General features: G+C 46.9%; 1 protein-coding gene across 8 annotated transcripts in view; it reads left to right on the top strand.

Annotated features, from left to right (window-relative positions):
- The window catches only part of EEFSEC (eukaryotic elongation factor, selenocysteine-tRNA specific), a 266024-nt gene that overhangs the window by 12936 nt on the left and 233018 nt on the right, over nucleotides 1-20070 (top strand). For 7 of the 8 annotated variants that reach the window (XM_038565470.1, XM_038565471.1, XM_038565472.1 and 4 more), the window contains exon 1: nucleotides 4828-5191. The exons of the other annotated variant lie outside the window; for it this stretch is intronic. In XM_038565470.1, the coding sequence (XP_038421398.1) occupies nucleotides 4864-5191 (328 nt within the window). In that variant the 5' untranslated portion in view covers nucleotides 4828-4863. Of the gene's footprint in view, nucleotides 1-4827; nucleotides 5192-20070 lie in introns of those variants that run through there. 8 annotated transcript variants of the gene reach the window in all.

Here is a 20070-nt window from a genome sequence, read left to right on the forward strand (position 1 = left end):
CCTGCATGGAGCCTGCTTCTCCCTCTACCTGTGTCTCTGCCTCTCTCTCTGTGTGTCTCTCATGAATAAATAAATAAAATCTTAATTTTTTTTTTTTTTTTACTCTGGAAAATTTCAAACATATACAGAAAGTAAATAGAAGAGCACCTGGATGGCTCTGTCAGTTAAGTGGGCAACTCTGGATTTCTGCTTGGGTCCTGATCTCGGGGTGGTGAGATCAAGCCCCACATCAGGCTCTGCCCTGTTCAGCAGGGAATCAGAGTCTGCTTGAGATTCTCCTCTCCTGCCTCTCCCCCTGCTTGTGTGCACTCTCTTTCTAAAATAAATAAATATTTTTTAAAAAATAAAGTAGAAAAATATAATGGACCCTCTCCCCACCCTGACCCATTACCCAACTTCAACAGTGATCAACTCATGGCCAGTTTTATTTCATCTAGACCACCACACACTCTCTTTCCTTCAAATTATTGTTTCTTGGTAACTTGTTATTTTGATGTTATTGCGAACTTACCATAACATCTATTTTAAGGATATTTCAGTATGTATAATATTTTACCGCTGTAAACAATATAGTAAAGAAATACTATAATGTACCTTTTCACAAAGACCACATTCCCTGGTGCCCAAGAGAACAAGGGGCTGGGAACTGAAATACTTTCAAAGAATCTCTCTTGAGGAATGGGTCCTGAACATTGAACACAAATCTCAGCATTACCAGATCCTTTCTCTCGGATCAAACCAAGAGTCAGATGTTTAACCACCCATGCCACCCAGGCGCCCACGCCTTTACATTTCTGGCCCCAATTCCAGTGCATGGGTTTTCCCATTCAGCCAAGCAATTGTCTAACACCAGGTGGGTGTTGCTAAAAGACAAACTGAAGTGTATTAGCAATTTTAAGAGTTTGAGCAAAAATTGATCAGAAGCAAGCAGCATCCTATCTAGCAGATAGAAAGAAAAAAGTACTGAGGAGCTGTATGAAAGACGTATTTGGCAGAAGGGAACAGGAACGAGGAAGTGATACTAGGCAAAAAAGTGGATTGGTTATGGCAAGATTACTTTCCTTTAAAGGATAAGAATCTGTCAAGCAGATTACCTTATTAGTGCTGATCAGGTGATTCCTGATTGACTGGTTGAAGATTCCATTTCTGGGAGAGCCAGAATTGTAATTAAGTTAATTCTCAGTTTGTTGACATAGGGCTTTGCCTAAGTGACTCCATTTTGATCCAGTTGTCTTGCTTTTAACAGTGTTGTTGGGGTTCAGGGCAGGTTGCCCCCAAACATGTCACTTTGGCATATGGATTATTTCGAATTAAAGTTACCTAAGAAACAGCCAGTGCAATAAGCACATTGTGACCCTCTTTTATCTCCTTGAAAGCAGGAAATAAATTTTCCATGTGAAGGGTACCTGGGTAGAAAACATCCTTATCACCAGATAGGGAATTCAGGCCCAGGATTCTGTATAAATAAACCTTGTTTACTTATTCACTAATTTGCTTGCTACCCCAAGCCCAAACTTATTTCTCTTGTCAATTCTTCACAGATTTATTATTTCTTTATCTAAAAGGTAAAACAAAAACAAAAACAAAACAAACAAACAAACAAACAAAAAAACCAACTGCCTGCTTTGGTTGCTTCTTTGTATCTCATATTTTTATGCATTCTCATATGTACAAAACTAAATTTGCTTAGTTAAGCTGTGAATCTGTCTTATGTCAATTTAATTATTAGGTCAGGCACAGAACCTAGGAAGGAGGAAGGGAAAAGTTCTTCCTCCCCCAGTGTCCTACAATTCAACTCAATTCTGTCACTATTTACCTGGAGATAGCCTCAGCTTCTACATGTTAAGGGTTCAATCCTTAACATGAGACTGCCCTCAACTCCTACAGAAGCCAAATGCAAGTCCAGGTTGTCACCTGTGCTTCTGAGGACCAGCTAGCTGTACACTGGAAGTTCCAATGACCCACTCCTCAGGTTCAATGAATTTGCTATAGCAGCTCACAGAACTCAGAGAAACAACGTACTGGATTACAAGTTTACTACAAAAGGATGTAACTCAGGAACAGCAAAATGGAAGAGAGAGGATGGGTCAAGGTATGTGGGAAGGGACATGGAGCTTCCATGCCTTATCTGAGCTGGCCACTTTCCTTGAATGTGGGAGTTCTCTGAACTCTGTCCTTTTGAGTTTTCAGGGAGGCTACATGACACAAGCATCAGTGAATCAATCTTTGGCCATTGGTGATTGATTCAATCTCTAGCTCCTCTCTTCTCCCCTCCAGAGGTCAGGGGGTGGAACTGAGAGTTGCAACTCCAATCACTTGGTTGACTCCCATGGCAGCCAGCCCCCAAGACACCTTTCTCACTGTCATCACAGGAAATTCCAAGGGTTTTTGGAGCCCTGTGCCTGGAGCAGGAGGAAGGCCAAATAAATATTTCTTACTATAAATCACAATATCACAGCCTATAGCTAACTCTCCAGAGCTTTTGCCTGTGACATTTTAGAAGGCCACATGTTCAGACAAGACCCATAGTTCAGACTAGAATCATACTTGGAAAGACATTTTCAGAGGAAGCTTACCATGCAGCTTTTTTTTTTTTTTTTAAGATTTTATTTATTTATTCATGAGAGGCAGAGAGAGAGAGGCAGAGACATAGTCAGGGAGAAGCAGGCTCCATGCAGGGAGCCCAATGTAGGACTTGATCCTGGGACTCTGGGATCACGTTCTGGGCTGAAGGCAGATGCTCAACTGCTGAGCCACCCAGGCATCCCATCCCATGCAGTGTCTTTTCTCTCTCTCTCTCTCGCTCTCTTTTTCAAAGATTTTATTAATTCATTTGAGACAGAGAGAGAGAGAGAAAGAGAGCAAGCATGAGCAGGGCAAAAGGCAGAGGCAGGGGAAGAAGCAGATTCCCCATTAAGCAGGAAGCCCAATGTGGGGCTCGATCCCAGGACCCGGAGATCATTACCTGAGCTGAAGGCAGATGCCCAACTGACTGAGCCAACCAGGTGCCCCAACTTCTTTTCTTCTGTATGGGTATTTTGTGCGCAAGCACCTAGCAGTAACTTTTCCACAGGTGAGTGCCATGTGCCCAACAAAGCAGAAGTGTCCTATCTGGCCCTTCTCTAAACCCCTCACCTAAGTCTTCATCCTATGTTGCACATGAGTCTTCTCGAGCGGCAGTTGCTTGGTGTTAGCTACCCCAACATGTGTCCTCCTCTCTCCTCTTCCCTGTGCTGCAAGAGGGGCTGAAAAAACCATTATCTGATTATCTCGGAGACTCTGTTGCTAGGGCAGAGCCTGGACCACAGGAGGAGTCAGGGAACAGTCATTGCCACGTGTGACCACATCAGAACATGGCCTGGCTCATCATAGACGGCAAACTGGCTGCCAGGCAGAATTGAGTGGATTTTGTCCTTGGCTAATTCAGTGTTTAAATTAAATGCTAAACTGGTTGCTGACATGTACAGGATTTCATACAGAAATTTCATATAAGGGATGCCTGGGTGGCTCAGTCAGTGAACATCTGCCTTCAGCTCAGGTCATGGTCCCAGGGTCGTGGTATCGAGCCCCGCTTTGGAGCTCCCTGCTCTGTGGGAAGCCTGCTTCTCTCTCTCTCTCTGCTGCTCCCTCAACTTGCGTTCTCTAACTCTATCTCTCTGTCAAATAAATAAAGTCATTAAAAAAAAAAAAGAAATTTCATATAGAAACACTCTGTTCTCTTGAAAAATGGATAGATGGGCAATTTTGGGCTAGCGTTCCTGCCCGGTATCAATTGTTGGGAACTGAGCAGTGGCTTCCTCCTTGCAGGATGCTCTTCAGGTCTCCAGTGTCCACACTGGCAGGCATCTTCAGCCCTGCCAATCTCTCTCCTTGAGTCATCTGTCCAGCCAGTGAAGACGGCTGTTTGGGACTCCTGGTTGTTGGCTGTGGTTGACAACCTTTTCAGTGGCTCCAGATGCTTCAAGAATCTCCCGAATCTCGGAGATTCTTGTACATGTACATGTACCGTATGTACTCTCTCTCCACTACAATACACACAACCCTTTACATACAATCTGGAGCTCTGCTGCCCCTCCTGAGGCCAGGCCACAAACTCGAAGGGCGAGAATTCCCGAGTCAGAGGTGACATCCTTCCGGGCCTTCTCCAACAGTCTTTCCCAGTCGCCCCCACGGCTGGGGCTGGCTCCTGCTCCGCATTCCAGCCGCAGCCCAATCAGCAACTGGCCGAGGCCTTACCTGACCATTCCTTGTAAACTAGCTGTCCTCCCTTCTCCGGTGTTCTAGCCCTTTTATTTTTAAAGATTTTGTTTCCTGGGGAGAAGGGCAGAGAGAGAGAGGGAGGAGCAGACTCCCCGCTGAGCAGGGAGCCCGAACGCACTCTAGGCCTTTTAATCTCCGCTTTTATTTTTCCTGCAAGGTCCCTCCCTCTCTGAAATGGTCTGGTTCACACATTCGCTCACCTGCTTATTAACTGACCCGCACCCCAGCCCAGGACAGTATAAGGGCGGGAGAGCGCCGTATCCCAGGGCCAGGAATAAGCAGTGCCTGGTACCCAGGGGGCACATGATAAGAGCTCGTTGCATGGATCCCATGGATCTCGTCCCCTCCCCCCGGTCTCCTGGAGGCACCGGGTGGCAGGAGCCACGTGAGAGCAGCGCCCTGCACAGCGACCTTGGTGCAGTCCCGACCCCGGGGACGCTCCTCCGGCGCGGTGAACGGCAGCGCCCGCGGGCGCCCAGAGGGCGGAAGCTTCGGCGCCGGAACGCGCGTGCCGGGCGCGCGGGTTGCGGGGGGGGCGGCTTAACCCGCCGGACCGCGGCGGCGGCGGCGGCGGCGGCGGGAGCGGAGGGCGGCGGCGGCGGCATGGCTGGCCGGCGGGTGAACGTGAACGTGGGCGTGCTGGGCCACATCGACAGCGGCAAGACGGCTCTGGCGCGGGCGCTGAGCACCACGGCCTCCACCGCCGCCTTCGACAAGCAGCCGCAGAGCCGCGAGCGCGGCATCACGCTCGACCTGGGCTTCTCGTGCTTCTCGGTGCCGCTGCCCGCGCGCCTGCGGCCGGCGCTGCCCGCGCCCCCGGCGGCGTCCGGGGCCGAGCCCGAGCCCGAGCCCGAGCCCGGCGAGCCGCAGCTGCAGGTCACGCTGGTCGACTGCCCCGGGCACGCCTCCCTCATCCGGACCATCATTGGCGGTGAGCGCTGGCCGGGGCGGGAGCCGGGCTCGGGCTCGCGGGCGGGGGACGGCCCCCGCCCTGCCGTGAGGTCCCCGGGTCGGGGGGCGGCGGGGGCTCGGCCCGGGGCACGGGGCCCTCCCCGGGTCGGAGGGCGGCCCGCGAGCGGAGCGCTGGGCACCGGCGCAACCGCGCGCAAGGCGCCGCCGTAAAGTTGTTTTCGTTTCCAAGGTGAGGTTGAGCTACACGGACGAGAAAGAAAACTCAAAGACTACCCAAAGGGCGTACGTAAAAAGTGCCAAAAAACATAAGTCTCACTCATCCTTTCTTTGGTCTCCTGGTTCCCGTTTCCAGAGTCACCAGCTGTTCCCAGTTCCTTGTATCATGTCAGAAAAACCCCACGTGAAGACAGGCACGCTCGCGCGTATGTAAACCCCCTTCCGCGTCTTCATGGCATGGTAACGTGCACCCGATACACTATGGTAGTCGCCACCAGGGCTCCATATCCCCACACACATTCCAGTTATTTAGAGGAGGTGAGCGGGGTTGCAGGGACAGAGGGAGACGGAGTCCTAAGCAGGCTCCACGCCCAGCGCAGAGCCCTGGGGGCTCCACCTCAGGACCTGAGACCATGACCTGAGCAGAAATCAAGAGTCCTAGGACTGAGCCACCCAGGCCTCCCAAAGGCCATATTATTTTTGAGTCATGTAGAACTCCATGGTACAGCTGTACCAACGTTTTCTTAACTTACTTAAAAAAAAAAAAAAGATTTTATTTGTTTATTCATGAGACATAGGCACAGGGAGAAGCAGGCTCCCTGCAATCCCAGAACCCCAGGATCACAACGTGAGCCAGAGGCAGATGCTCAATCGCCGAGCCGCCCAGGTGCCCTTCTTAATTAACTCTTGATGATGGACATTTATGTTGTTTGCAGTTTTTGCTAAGGATGCTTCAGTGAATTTTCTAGAACAAGTCTGGTGGGGGTGCTAATATATATGTAGGGTGAGCTCCTAGAACTAAACTGGCGTGGGGCAAAGAGCACATGGATTTTCAGTCATGATGGGTACAGCCAAAATGCCCTCCAAAGATAAACCGTTTAATTAATTTTTAATCATACAGGTAATACATGAATACATTCTGCTTGTGAAGAAATGGAATGTTCCAAATTAGGCCAACATCCCCTAATTGCCACTCCTGTTTCTTCAGAGGAAGCCACTATTACACCTTTATGGATTACTTTTCTGGATGCATTTTACCACAGTTAAATCTATGGACAGAGCTTTAAAACTTGCTTTGTTTTTAGAGGAAAATGATAACTAAGAGAAGCACCTCACACAAAAGGGTGTATAGCTAAAAAAGTCTCTTCACTGCTGACCCAAATATTTGGTTACTTCCCTGTTTTCCATCACCTTCTCTTTCCTTCCAATTATATGATATTCTGTACACTTACAAGCACATTATAGGAATATATATTGGGCTGATGGTTTTATTGGCTTGGTGGCGGATGGCCTCATTGGTCACTGGGCATACTAGGTCCCAGCTGTAGTGATGAGTGTGTTAAGTACTTTTACCTTCGTTACCTCCTAGCTGTTCCATGCTGCAGGCAGTCTGAGGTCATTTCCCCATTTTACAGTAGAAGTAGAGGCTCAAAGAGAAGAGACCTGTCCAAGGTCACACTGCCTAAAGTCCTCCACTCAAGTCGTGTTTCAGTCATCAGATGAATGTTAAGGGGCATGTGTGATCCTCTCTGCCCTTTCCCTGTCCCTAACCCTCCCCTTAACTGAATTCTGTTTAGTCACATGCAAGGACATTTAAGACATGTACTCTGAGCCAGTCTAGGTTGGAGATGGAAGCAATAGGTTAAAGTAAAACAAGAAGGCACTTTTAGGTGTTTTGTTTTTTAGTAAATAATGTAGGTAAGTAACAAAGGATATGCTTTTGGAGTCAGAACTGGGCTTGAGGTCTAGGTTTTTCCTTTACCAACTGTATGACCTTTGAACCTAATTTTGGACCTTACACACACTGGCAGATAGTGACCACACAGCTCTTCATTGACTTTGCTTTTCTCACATGCTTGCCACATCCCAGGCAGACCCTACAAGGAACATGGTGGTTACTATTTAATAGTTGAAGCAATTGGGATGTAGGGAGGCTGCTGGTAAGTGGCACAGCCCAGGTCCCTCTGATCCCAAAGCTAGAGCTCTTTCCCATGTTCCCTGAGTCACTTTATTTTTTTTTTTAATTTTAATTTTTTTTAATTTATTTATGATAGTCACACAGAGAGAAAGGCAGAGACATAGGCAGAGGGAGAAGCAGGCTCCATGCACTGGGAGCCTGACGTGGGATTCGATCCCGGGTCTCCAGGATCGCACCCTGGGCCAAAGGCAGGCGCCAAACCGCTGTGCCACCCAGGGATCCCCCCGAGTCACTTTATACTACCCCTGGCCCCCTTCTAATCTATCCATCTACAGAGACACTCTTTGTAGGATAAAATATATCAGGCACGAGCCTTATTCTATGTAACCAAATATAATGCCTCCAAGAATTTGGCAAGTCCTTAGTTTAGACTGTAAAACTCTAGAAGACAAGAGGAGTTTTTTTCTCCTCTTGTACATACATTGTGGTTCTGCTTACTTTTCTCTCACCTCCTGAGTGAGAAGACTTTCCTTACTTTCTTACAGGCATTAAAATGTGACCTGAACACAGTGGAATGGTGAGACTAAGGGCTGCCACTCTCCTTCCCTGCATAGATCAGATTCCCACCCTTTTCAGAAAAATGAGGAACGATGAGGGAAGGGCACTCACATTTGAGTACCTGCTCTGGCCCACACCAGTTGCTAAGAACTCGCATCTGTGCAACAACCCCTAGTGGCAGGAGTGTGAGCCCTATTTTTCAGAAAAAGAAGCTGAAGCTTGGAAAGTAAAGAAGTACCCTGAGCTGGTATCTGCCAAACTCTGCTGCCCCTAACCTGGATCTGGTTAATATCTTTAATTATCCTCATGAGTCATAAATCTCTAGCTATCTTTGCCTTCTTGAGATTGCTCCAGAGGCCAAATCCCTGCCTCTGCTGGTCTCCTACAGTGCTGGACCTTCTTCCCTCCTGATGGCTAGCCCTCCTCTCCCTGCTACTCCATTTCCCACACAGTAGGCAGTGAACTCCTTTTACAGGATTCGTCAGGTCATGATTCGTCAAGGTCACGTTGGCCCTCAGCCTCAACACTTTCCAGTGGCTTCTCTTTGTGCTTAGAGTACAGTCCAGCCTCTTTGGGCAGCCCGGGTGGCTCAGCGGCTTAGCGTCGCCTTCAGCCCAGGGTTTGATCCTGCAGACCTGGGATCGAGTCCCATGTCAAGCTCCCTGCATGGAGCCTGCTTCTGCCCTCTGCCTGTGTGTCTGTCTGTCTGTCTGTCTCTCTCATGAATAAATAAATAAAATCTTAAAAAAAAAAATCCACTCTCTTTGTGGGCTGCAGAACCCATGGTCTGGCTTCCGTCTTCCTCTGAGCCTCCTCCCTTGCTCCTGACCTTCAGTCTCACTGGCCTCATTTCTGCTTATTGAATGGGCTAGTCTTTGCATCTACTGTTCCCTCTTTTTGATACGTCTGGCTCCTCATTTATATCTCAGCTTGAGTGTTCCTTCAAAGAGGGCTCCTCTGAGCTGTCTAGCTAAAGTATCCTCAGCTCTCTCCCCCATGTACTTTCTCATGTCCCTGTTTTACTTCTGTACAGCCCTTTTCACTATCTGATACTCTATGTGTTTGCTGGTTGATTGTCTCTGTCCTTCTACGAGACCAGAGTAGGAATCATTTGTGTCTTATTTACCAGTGTATTCTCAGGGTTTGGGCCAGAGCCAAGTGTGTGGTAGGCATTCAGTAAGTTTGAATGGATGAAGCTGTGTACTACTTCCTGGGCTGGCTGGTAATAGTGAGCAGAGAATTTTCTTCCTGGGTTAGTGGATAGAAAGCAATCAGCATGGGGCCTGGCCTAGAGTAGGTGCATTATGCATGTTGATTATTTTCCCTCCCTCTAGGAGCTAACAGCAGAGCTAGGGAGAGGGCACTGTCTGATGCGTAGAGTGACCTATCAGAGCTTTTTTGCATACAGGACAAAAGCAGGAATAACTCACTTTGCTGGGAGGTGGGGTATAGGGTACATGGGGGAAAGAAGAGCTTTCCTAGTAGAGGAATTGAATTGCCTGGGCAGGGCACTGTGGCTTAAATCTGCATTTTTGTCTGTTTAGAGTCAGAGGTAACAGCTAGCATTTAGTTGTGGCTGGAAATCAGCTTGGTGTGTGGGGTGGTGTGACAAAGATGAAGGTAGAAGGAAGGGTTGGTGGGCCAGATCCTATAGAGTGGTAAGTGTTGAACTTAGGTTAGGCCCTTTGTGTAGATTTCTCTTAAGAGCCTTGGAAGGCTATTAAACAGGGTTGTGACAAGATCAGGCCCAAGCTTTAGGACGATGCAAGATTGCCGAACAGGGACTTGTACTGGCAGCAGGCAATACACCTATACCTGGGATTGCTGGAGGGTTGGGCTCTTGTTAGAGTTCCTGGCTTGCTGTGAATAATTTAGACCTCTTGCTGAATACATTATCCCCAGTAGAAGAAAATTAGAATGATTGTCTGAGTTCCATGATGATATCTCTGAAGTTTAATATATCTTTTTTTTTGAAGTTTAATATATCTTATATTAAAGCCAGTTCTTTTTAATTCTATTGCTACCCCCCCCACCAAGTATTTTCACTACCCAAAAGAATCCTTCTTAACATAGAGAAAATTGGGCTTTATATCCTTGATCCATGTGGCCATAGGTAAAACTCCTGTGGCACTGGATGGGGTGGGGGAGGTTAATAGTGGCAGTAGTACTTAGCTTTTATTTAATACTGCCCTTATGCTTTTTTTTTTTCCCCCCTTTAACACTCAAAGCAGTCTTGTGAGGTATGAGGTGATATTCCCATTTTATGGACAAAAAAAGGCTCAGAGAGGTCAGTCAGGGAGCACAGCACAGTTTGTAAGTGTGAGGGCTAGGTTTGAACCTGTATTGATCTGACCACACAGCTCCTATTCTGGCATTCTCAATGGGAATGAAAAAGTGTATCCGTCCACTCCAGCCCCCTATAGTAGTGTTTCAGGGCAATATTTTTCTCTAATCCATTTTAGAGTATAAATCTTTAAGGGTTAGAACTTCAAAAAGATTCAGTAATGTATGTTTTAAAGACTTGGGTGGGGGTGAGGGACTTGGACCCATCCTCAATCTAACTCTGGCAGGAAAGAGGAGAGCTGAAAAATGCTGGTATCTTGGCTTGGCAATTTATAGTCCTCTTGTGGCTGCTAGGATTAACAGTGTATTGTCTCCTGGTCTTTTGTTCCAGTTGTTAATGAATAGCAGCTCTTCTGCTATGACTTGTCGCCCTGATCCCTTGCCTCCTCTGCCCACCACTTAAATGGTGCTTCCAGCATGGCTTGGACTCTCTCTGGGTCCTCCCTGGCTGGAGCTGATGAGAGCTGCCAAAGCCTTGTAAGTCTGACTTGGTTACTCTCTTTGGAGGGAAAACAGCAGCCTCTGGGATCTTTGTCCCTGCTGTCTGGGAGAAAACATTCTTTGTAAAACTTAGGCTACTTTACCTTCTCTGTTTTTCCAACTTTCTGTGCTCTTGGCGCCAGTGTGGAGAAAGTGCTTGTCCCTTTGGCTTGTTTATTGAGGAGTGTGCCCTGCAGTTTTTCTGCAGTCTGTCTGAGATACTCTCTTTGGACCCATGAAACAAGGCATGTGAGTGAAATGTGTGTTTTCCCATTGAGCATCTACACAATGCCCAGAAAGCTTCGTGGTAGCCGTATAAGCAGAGGCAACTAAGGGGATCTGCTGTGCAAGGAATTTGGGCATTACTCTAATGTAAAACCAGCCAGCCAAACAAAAAACCCAATTTTGGTTTTCTCTGCCTCTGGTCTTTCTATGAATCTGTGCAGCAATACATTGTTATATTATGGTATTCATATATGTGTGTCCTAAAATATTGAGACATACTTAAAGGAGTTGATATAAGTGGAAATACTTCTTTAACCTTAACTTATTTAGCTCCTGGAATCTGTCAGGCTTTGGTTCCCTGCACCTTCATGCTCACTCAAGGAGAGCTGCCTTTTATTTTCTCTTCTTTGTTAAACGGAGTGTACCAGCATGCCTGGGTGGCTCAGCGGTTGAGCATCTGCCTTCCTCTTAGGGTGTGATCCTGGTCCAGGATCGAGTACTTCATTGGGCTCCTTGCGGAGAGCCTGCTTCTCCCTCTGCCTGTGTCTCTGCCTCTCTCTGTGTCTCTCTTGAGTAAATAAAAATCTTAAAAAAAAAAAAAAAATGCGTACCATAGCAGAAGATTCTCCTCTGCAGTGCCAATTCTGGGATGCTCTGTACCATCAAGTAAAGCTGGGGCCAGTACTGGTGTCTCTTGTGTTAATGTGCTTAAAGCCTCTTTTTGTCCAATAGGAAGTTGGCTGCACTCCGTGCCTGTGTTCAAACACAAATTTTTCCGTCTTGCCTGCTACCTTATCACTCTCTGACCCCTCCTGATCTCCTTCCAAGTGGGAGTGCCTTTAGCTGTCTCTAGGAGACTCTCAAGTTGAGCTTTGTCTGTAGCACATTCTCCTGGCGCTAGACAGCGGGTGACTTTGCTTTGGTTTGGGTGACAGTGTGGAAGTAGCACAACATCAGAGACGCAGCCTTGAGTTTAAATTAATGCAGAATATTTGAGCAGGAACCAACAGGAAAGAAAAATGGAAGCAGGTAGTCATATTTCATTCTGTTGGGGTACATTTTTCTTCTCATGGGGCTTGCCCTTGAGAACAAAACATATCAAATGTTAAATCAAAGAATATTTTTGTAGTCATGCTAGGAATAGAAATAATGCAAAGACTTTGCCTTCTGGAGGCAAATATTTTGCTGGAAGGTTATAATCAAAGTCAGAAGGAAATCATAGGCACAGCTTTTGGTAAAGCTGTAATCATTTAAAATTAATCGCTTTTAAACTTTTTACTTAGCATCTCTTTTGTTTTCTATCTTCTCTGTCTCCTGGGTTTTTCTTCAAAATCACTTCATCCAGGTTGGAACAAGATTTGGGCAGGCATCCCAGGAAACAACTCGTAAATTAAGCCCTGAGACACATTCCCTGCTCAGTCATTCTTTTGTTGGCTGGAGCCTCTAACAGCCTAGGGATGAGGCACCCTTGTCTTAGAGCTTGAGTCTGTTCCCTTTGACCAGCAGGCCTTTGAGACAGTGCCCAGGGTGACAGTGTCTGTAGCTCTGGTGCTCCGACTAATCCCGAGGCCTGTGACCTCATGAGGCGGAGCCTGGCATTTCTGAGATGGCCTTAGGGTGGGGCGAGGAGCAGATATGAGCTCTGTTAGGGTCCGGCTCAGATGGCACCTCCTGTCTCTCCTGCTCTGTTGTAATGGCTGGCTTCTGCTTATTCTAGTGTTCCCATTGGCCTGGAGGCTTCTCAGGGACAGAGACAGCATCTGAATTGTCCCAGTAGCTCTAGGGCCAGTCCAGGGCCTTGCACATAGTCGATATTCAGTAGTATTTGTAAACATTTTTATTGAGATATTCACATACCATAAAGTGCACCCATTTCAAATGTACACTTCGGTGGTTTTCAGTACATTCCCAGAGTTGTGTAGAGTCGTTGCCACAATCTGAGTTGAGAATATTTCCATCGCTACAAAAGAAAACCCAGACTCATTAGCAGTCACTCTCCATTCTCCCCTCCCCGAGACCTAGGCAACAACTGATCTACTTAATGTCCACAGATTTGCCTTTATTGGACATTTCATAAAAATGGAATCATCCAATATGTGGCCTTTTGCATCTATCTTCTTTTAATCAGTGTGATACTTTCAGGGTTCATCATGCTGTAGCATGGAATATATATACTTAACTCTTTTTTTAGAAAACAAATTTTAAAATGTTAATTATGGAAAATATTATATAAAACTTACCATCTAACCATTTTTTAAAGAGGTAGAGGGAGAGAGAAAGAGGAAGGGGTGAGGAGGGGCAGAGGGAGAGAGAGACTCTCAACCAGACTCCACACTTAACACGGAGCCTGATTTGCAGCTGGATCTCATCACCCTGAGATCATAACCTGAGCCAAAATCAAGTCAGATGCTTAACTGACTGAGCCAGTCAGCCACTGCAACTGTCTCACCATTTTATTTTATTTTTAAATATTTAATTAATTAATTAATTAATTAATTTATGATAGACATAGAGAGAGGGAGAGAGAGAGAGGCAGAGACATAGGAGGAGGGAGAAGCAGACTCCATGCCTGGAGCCCGATGTGGGACTCGATCCCAGGACTCCAGGATCGCGCCCTGGGCCAAAGGCAGGCGCCAAACCACTGAGCCACCCAGGGATCCCCTGTCTCACCATTTTAAAGTTATAGTCCAGTGGCATCCATCTTCAGAACTCTTTATCTTAAAAAACTGAAACTCCATATCCATTAAACAGTAATTCTCCCTTCTGCCTCCCCAAGCTGTACTTCATTCTTTTTATGGCTGAATAGTATTCCAGTGTATTGATATATTGCTTCTTAATCCGTTTATCAGCTGAAGGACGTTTGTATTGTTTCTGCTTTTTGGCGATTATGGATAAACTTGCTCTGAACATTTGTGTACAAGTCTTTGTGTAGACATGTGTTTTTATTCCCTTAGGTATATACTTAGGAATGGAATTATTGGGTCATAGAGTAACTTTCTGTTTTTTGAGGAGCTGCCAGACTCTTTTCCATAGCAGCTGTACCATGTTACATTCCCACCAGTTGCATACGCTGATCCAATTTCTCTACATCCTTACCAATTCTTTTTTTTTTTTTTTTTAAGATTTTATTTATTTATTCATAGAGACACAGAGAGAGAGAGAGGCAGAGACACAGGCTCCATGCAGAGAGCCCGACGCGGGACTTGATCCCGGGTCTCCAGGATCATGCCCTGGGCTGCAGGCGGCACTAAACTGCTGCCCCATCCTTACCAATCCTTGTTATTGTCTGTCTTTTGGATTATAGCCATCATGGTGGGTGTGAGGTGCTATCTCATTGTGGCTTTAATTTGCATTTCCCTGATGGCTAGTGATGTTGAACATCTTTTCATTGCTTGTTGGCCATTTGTATACCTTCTTTGGACAACTGTGTATTCAGATCCTTTGATCATTTAAAAAATTATATTTGGTTTTTATTGATTCCTTTATGTATTCTGGATGCCACCCCCTTATTAATAGATGATTTGCAAATATTTTCTCTTATTCCATGGGTTATCTTGACTCAGTAATACTTGAGTTAAACAATTGAGTTGAATTTAATTAAATAAATGAATATATATCGAGAGGATTAAATGTGCCCAACACATTATCCGGGCTGTAGTAAGCATGTAGTAAGTGCCATTTGCTTGTGTATGGAAGATCTGTTGGGCTTCTTCCTGTCCTTTTCCTGGATCTGCCCATTTCTGTCCTTAGTGCCTGGTAGGAGATGGGTTGTCCTGTCTGTTCATCCCGTAGTAGGATCTCATTCCATATTAGAGTCTTGTCCAGAGTCTGGCCTGCAGATTATTTTGGTGGACCATGTAATATTTAGAATTAAAAAAAATTCATTGCTAGTATTTAAAAATCAGGAGATCTAGAGGCACCTGGGTGGCCGTCAGTTAAATGTCTGACTCTTGATTTTGGCTCAGTTCGTGATCTCAAGGTTGTAAGATTGAGCCCTGCATTGGGCTCCGTGCTGGGCATGGAGCCTGCTTAAAATTCTCTCTCCTTCTCCCTCTGCACTCCCACTCCCACTCTCCTCAATCAATCAATCAATCAATCAATCAATCAATCAATCAGGAGATCTCATTTAGCAACCCAGATTCCTGGCTTCTTTAGAAACCTAAGACTTTCATATCCGCAGAGCCATGCTCCAGTGTGGTGGCACTGGCCTGGAGCTGAGTAGAAGGGGCATGTGCTCTTTAGATTGCTTGGGCCCTGTAGACACTGGGCTTGTAGCTCCTATTTTGAGGTCTTTTGTCAGCCTCTCTGATGGGAGAGGATCAGATGGCTTTGTTAGTGTTTTCGTCTATTTATTCAGAGACTTTACAAACATATATTGTACACTGTTTGGCTGTGAGGGCAGATACAGACGTGCCTATCTTCAGGGAGCTAATGGTCTGGAGGGGCAGGGAAGAGCAGGAGGCAGTGCCAACAGCAGGTTAAGATAAGATGCAGAGTCCTAAGGGCTTTATAAAGAGGCGCTTAAGATATGATTTCTTCTGCCTGGGACAGGCAGGAAGGGCATCCCTCAGGAGAGGACCTGGGCTGGGCCTAGAAGGGTGACCTGGAGATTTCCAGGCAGAGAGGAAGAAAGCAGAGCAGACCAAGGGAGCAGCCTGAGCAGTCAGAGGTGTGTGAGCAGATCTGGTCGAAGAAGCGGGAAGTGGTAGGAGGCAAGGCCAGGGCGACTGAGGAGGAGGGACTGTCCTGTCAGCTTTGAAGGATGGCTAAGATTTTCCTAGTGGTGAAAGTGAGATGAGAGGCTTTCCCGCCAGAGGACTCAGAGTGGACAGGGACACAAGGGTGAAGGGAGGGCTGGAGTGTAGAGCTCACAGGGAAGTAACAGGGTATGAGGCTGAGCTCCTTGGGTCCCAGAGCTCGGGAGCTTGGACAGCTGTAGTTGGAGGCAGGTGGATGGTTTTTAAGCTGGGAGATCCTGCCGGCTTTAAAAGAGTCTTGGCGGGGGGGGGGGGGGGGGGGGGGGGGATCCCTGGGTGGCGCAGCGGTTTGGCGCCTGCCTTTGGCCCAGGGCGCGATCCTGGAGACCCGGGATCGAATCCCACGTCAGGCTCCCGGTGCATGGAGCCTGCTTCTCCCTCTGCCTATGTCTCTGCCTCTCTCTCTCTCTGTGTGACTATCATAAATTAAAAAAAAAAAAAAAAAAAAGAGTCTTAGGGGGATCCCTGGGTGGCGCAGCGGTTTGGCGCCTGCCTTTGGCCCAGGGCGCGATCCTGGAGACCCAGGATCAAATCCCACGTCGGGCTCCCGGTGCATGGAGCCTGCTTCTCCCTCTGCCTGAGTCTCTGCCTCTCTCTCTCTCTCTCTGTGTGACTATCATAAATAAAAAAAATAAAATAAAATAAAAATAAAAGAGTCTTAGGGAGAGGGCCTGTGACGAGTGGTCTGGGGCCATACATCCCTCTCCTCATTCTGATGGGAAGAGGGACATAGAGCAACCATAGGCAGAATGGACTGCCTTAGCAGGGAGAGTGTGGCTCTGGGGGTACAGAGGTGGAGTGCAGAGCAGAGGCTGAGGAAGGTCTCCCTCTCAGAAGGGAAGAGGGGGAATGGATGCTTTGGGAACATCTGTTGTTTGTTGATCACTGTTTTAGACTCGTGATGATCTCATTGCAACCTGCCAGCCAGAGGTGGGAGATTTCCCTCTACATTGTGCAGCCCGCAGAAATGAGACTGCAGAGGTCAGTAGAGGGGATTAAGTCCCCAGGGAGCCAGCTACTGAGGGTTTAGAGACCCTGGTGTGCCAAGAAGCTGCCCTCAGACCTTAGCCCATGACTACTTTGGTAGGAGTTGTGGCTTGTGAGAAGCAGTTATATATATAAGTCAGTTTGTCAAAAACAGAGATTTCAGCTTCCATTCTCCCCTGGATTATTTGAGTTTTGTTTTTTGTTAATTGAGTCTTTTATTTTCTTGTGCTGTGTGATTAGGCTCCTGCTGCTTTGAAGTGGCCTTAGTTGGGTGGGGAGAGAGTGGGGAGGACTTAGTTAATCTGGTGATCCTCTCTTGGCAGGAGAAGAAACAAGTTTTGCTATTAAGAGAGAAGTTGACTTTCCCTCTTTCCATATCTCTTGTGTTGTGATGATGCCTCTCTTGTCTTGGGGCCTTCAGGAAGACTAAAATAATTTCCTTTGTCTCTAACCTACTTCCTGAGGATATTTATTTGGTGGCATACACAGGTGCTACCTAAAGATAAACCTGCTTTTTTTCTTTTAAAATTAGTGCTTGGAATTGCTAGCATTGACCTGCTTGGCCTCAGGAACCTGTCCTATCTGGCCTTGTGGCTTTGTTCTTCATCATAGATTTATTTGGGTTGCTTAAAGCTCAGGCAGGGTCAGTGGCTTGTCCTTGGTCATCTGACATTGGGACTAGAGCTCTACCTTCCCAAGTTATATTGCAGTGTGGCACTTAAAAAAAAAAAAAAAGCTCTGCTTGTGGTCATTTCTAGGTGATTTTCAGGTTCTTTTGCCTTAAGCACCAAAGGCCCTTGTGTGTGTGAGCATGTGTGCGTACTCGGTGTACCCTATTCTCTGAAATGATGAGCCAGGGCACATTCAGAGATAGTCTTCAGAACTTGCGCTCTAGAGAAAAAATACTACTTAAGACCTCTATTTCTTGAGCATTTGCACAGACAAGTAGGATGAAAAAAACCAGGAACAGAAGCTGGTGTTTGCCAGTACAGACATTGTTACCATGCAATCAGCATGGGCGAGAGAGAGGGCTGACAGACACTTTGGCTATGAGTGACAGTTTTTTGGAAATCTCTAAAGGGCCTAGATTAATACTTTCCAACAGATGAATGTGATGATGGGAATGTTCTCTGGTGGCACAGTTCAGCATGGTAGCTGTGAGCTGCATGTGGCTAATGAGTACTAGCACTGTGGCTAGTGCAACTGAGGAGCGGGATGTTTCATTGTACTTAATTTTAATTAAATTTCAGTAGGAAGTTCTAGATCTGTATATCCAACCGCTTATAAGGCTGGTTTCCGCATCAGTGAACATCATAGGCCCTCAGATTCCACATCCTCAAGACCACTCTCTCCACTTCTCCTTTCCAGGGAATGATACCTCCGTTCTCCTAAGTCATGACCTTTTTTTTTTTTTTTTTTTTTTAATGTTTATTTATTTAGAGAGACAGTGTGCAAATCAGGGGAGGGGCAGAGGGAAAGAGGGAGAGAGAATCCCAAGTACACTCCCTGCTGAGCATGGAGCCCGATGGGGGGCTTCTATCCAATGACCCTGAGATCGTGACCTAAGTCAAGACCAAGAGTGGGATGCTTGACCAACTGAGCCACTCAGGTGCCCCAGGGCATGACCTTTGCAATGATCCTCAGTGTGTCTTCCTTCATATGAATCAGTGACCAAGTCTTGTCCCTCCTGCATGTCCTCCAACCTGTGCAGTCTTCCCCATCACTATAGCTGCTCCCTTAGGACAGGCCTCCATTAGTGCCCAAGTGGATGAGTACAGTGTTCTTTCATGGTCTCTCTGACTCCAGCCCCCACTCTTGACACTATCCTCCCCTCTAGCCAAGAACACTTTCTAAATTGCTAATATTTACCTCCTTGGTTTAAGTCTTGAGTTGCTCTCCATTGGCATAAAGGCCAAATTCCTCAGCATGGCTGACGTCAGGCCTTCCTGATGGTTCTCTCTCTCTCTCTGTCTCTCTCAGGACTTTTGGCTTGATGAACTACTTGCAGGTCTCTAGACAGACAGACCATGCTCTCTTGATGCTGTATCATCTGGCTACGTGTACGTTTCTGGGAAGCCTCAGTGTTGGCTTTCCCCAGCCTAAAATAAGGTGACCCTTGTTTGAGGGCCTGTGACATCCTGTCTGTCCTCTAGGATCTCATTTTCTCCCCAGCTGTTGTCATTTTCTGTTTATCAGGTTCTGTTTTTCACTGGACTTGATCTCTTTGAGGTCAGGAACCTGTTCTCATTCAACTCTGTCTGCAGGAGACTGAGACCCAGGTTGGCCCCGAGTCATTGTTTGGTGCAAGCAGACATGAGTGAGTGAAGGGAGGATGGATAAGGAGGTCATTTCCCACTGCCTGCAGCAATTACCCACCCTCCTGGGGTGCTTGAAACCAGTGGCCACACAGAGTTCACAGTGGAGGAAGCCTGCCTTGAGGTTAGACAAGTTCATCTTTCAGTGGAAATTCAGTCCTCATATTTCATTTTCAGGCCACTTTGCGTAGCAAAGTAGTTTAACTCGGAGCAGATTTCTGCTGTGCTGATGGTTAATTTCATGGCCCACAGAGGGTCAGCACACTAATGCCGGGAACACGGCGACCTCAGTGCTGCTCACCGCACACGGTGAGGGCCCGGCAGCCCTGTTGTTTTAGAGAAGCAGTTTTCAAACATCCTTCAACGGGCTGATTTTGAGTTAACAGGGGTGACCTTTTCAAGAACATTTTTAAAAGCTATAACATAGATCCCTCCCAGACCGTATATTTTCCTTTCTCCACGCAGTTCAAAGGAGCTGGGTTGTCTCATAGGTTTTTGCCAGCAATCTTCAGCTTGACCCTGGTTGTTTAAATCTGCCGGAGGAAATTTGAACAAACTTGTACTTTGGTAATTCTTCTGCCTCTGTGAACCTTTAACCTTAAGGTTTCTTTCAGAGCCAGGGGCTGCATTGTCACCAGTCTTCCCTGCTGGGGCTTTCAAAGGGCATTGTCTAGTGCGTCTGTTTTCACTTTGCTACTGGAGTTCTTTTGAGGAAGGGTATTAATTCAGACCTGATTCTGAGACAGGACGAGGACTTTTAAACTTGCCCCAGAGCTTGGGGATGGGGAAATGAGCATAATGCAAGCCTGTGGCCGTTGCCAGTGATTGTTCTGCAAATAGGCTTCGAAGGTGAAGGGAGAGGAGGCCCTCCAGAGGTAGCCTGGGTGTGCTGCCTGTCCAGCGGGTGACCCTGGCTCTGCCCAGGGCTGGTTTGACAATGTGACAAGCAGAGGTTCCTGTCTCTGATGGCCACGCTTTGGGCCTGGAGTTCCTCCTGAATGGAAACTTCCTGGAGCACTAGGTCCTTACAAACCTGGGAGGACAGATGGGAACCGTTATAACATGCTTGCATGGTATGAAACTTGCTGGGGAAAGAGAA

The sequence above is a fragment of the Canis lupus genome, chromosome 20, assembly GCF_011100685.1.
Source record: "Canis lupus familiaris isolate Mischka breed German Shepherd chromosome 20, alternate assembly UU_Cfam_GSD_1.0, whole genome shotgun sequence".
NCBI lineage: Eukaryota > Metazoa > Chordata > Mammalia > Carnivora > Canidae > Canis > Canis lupus.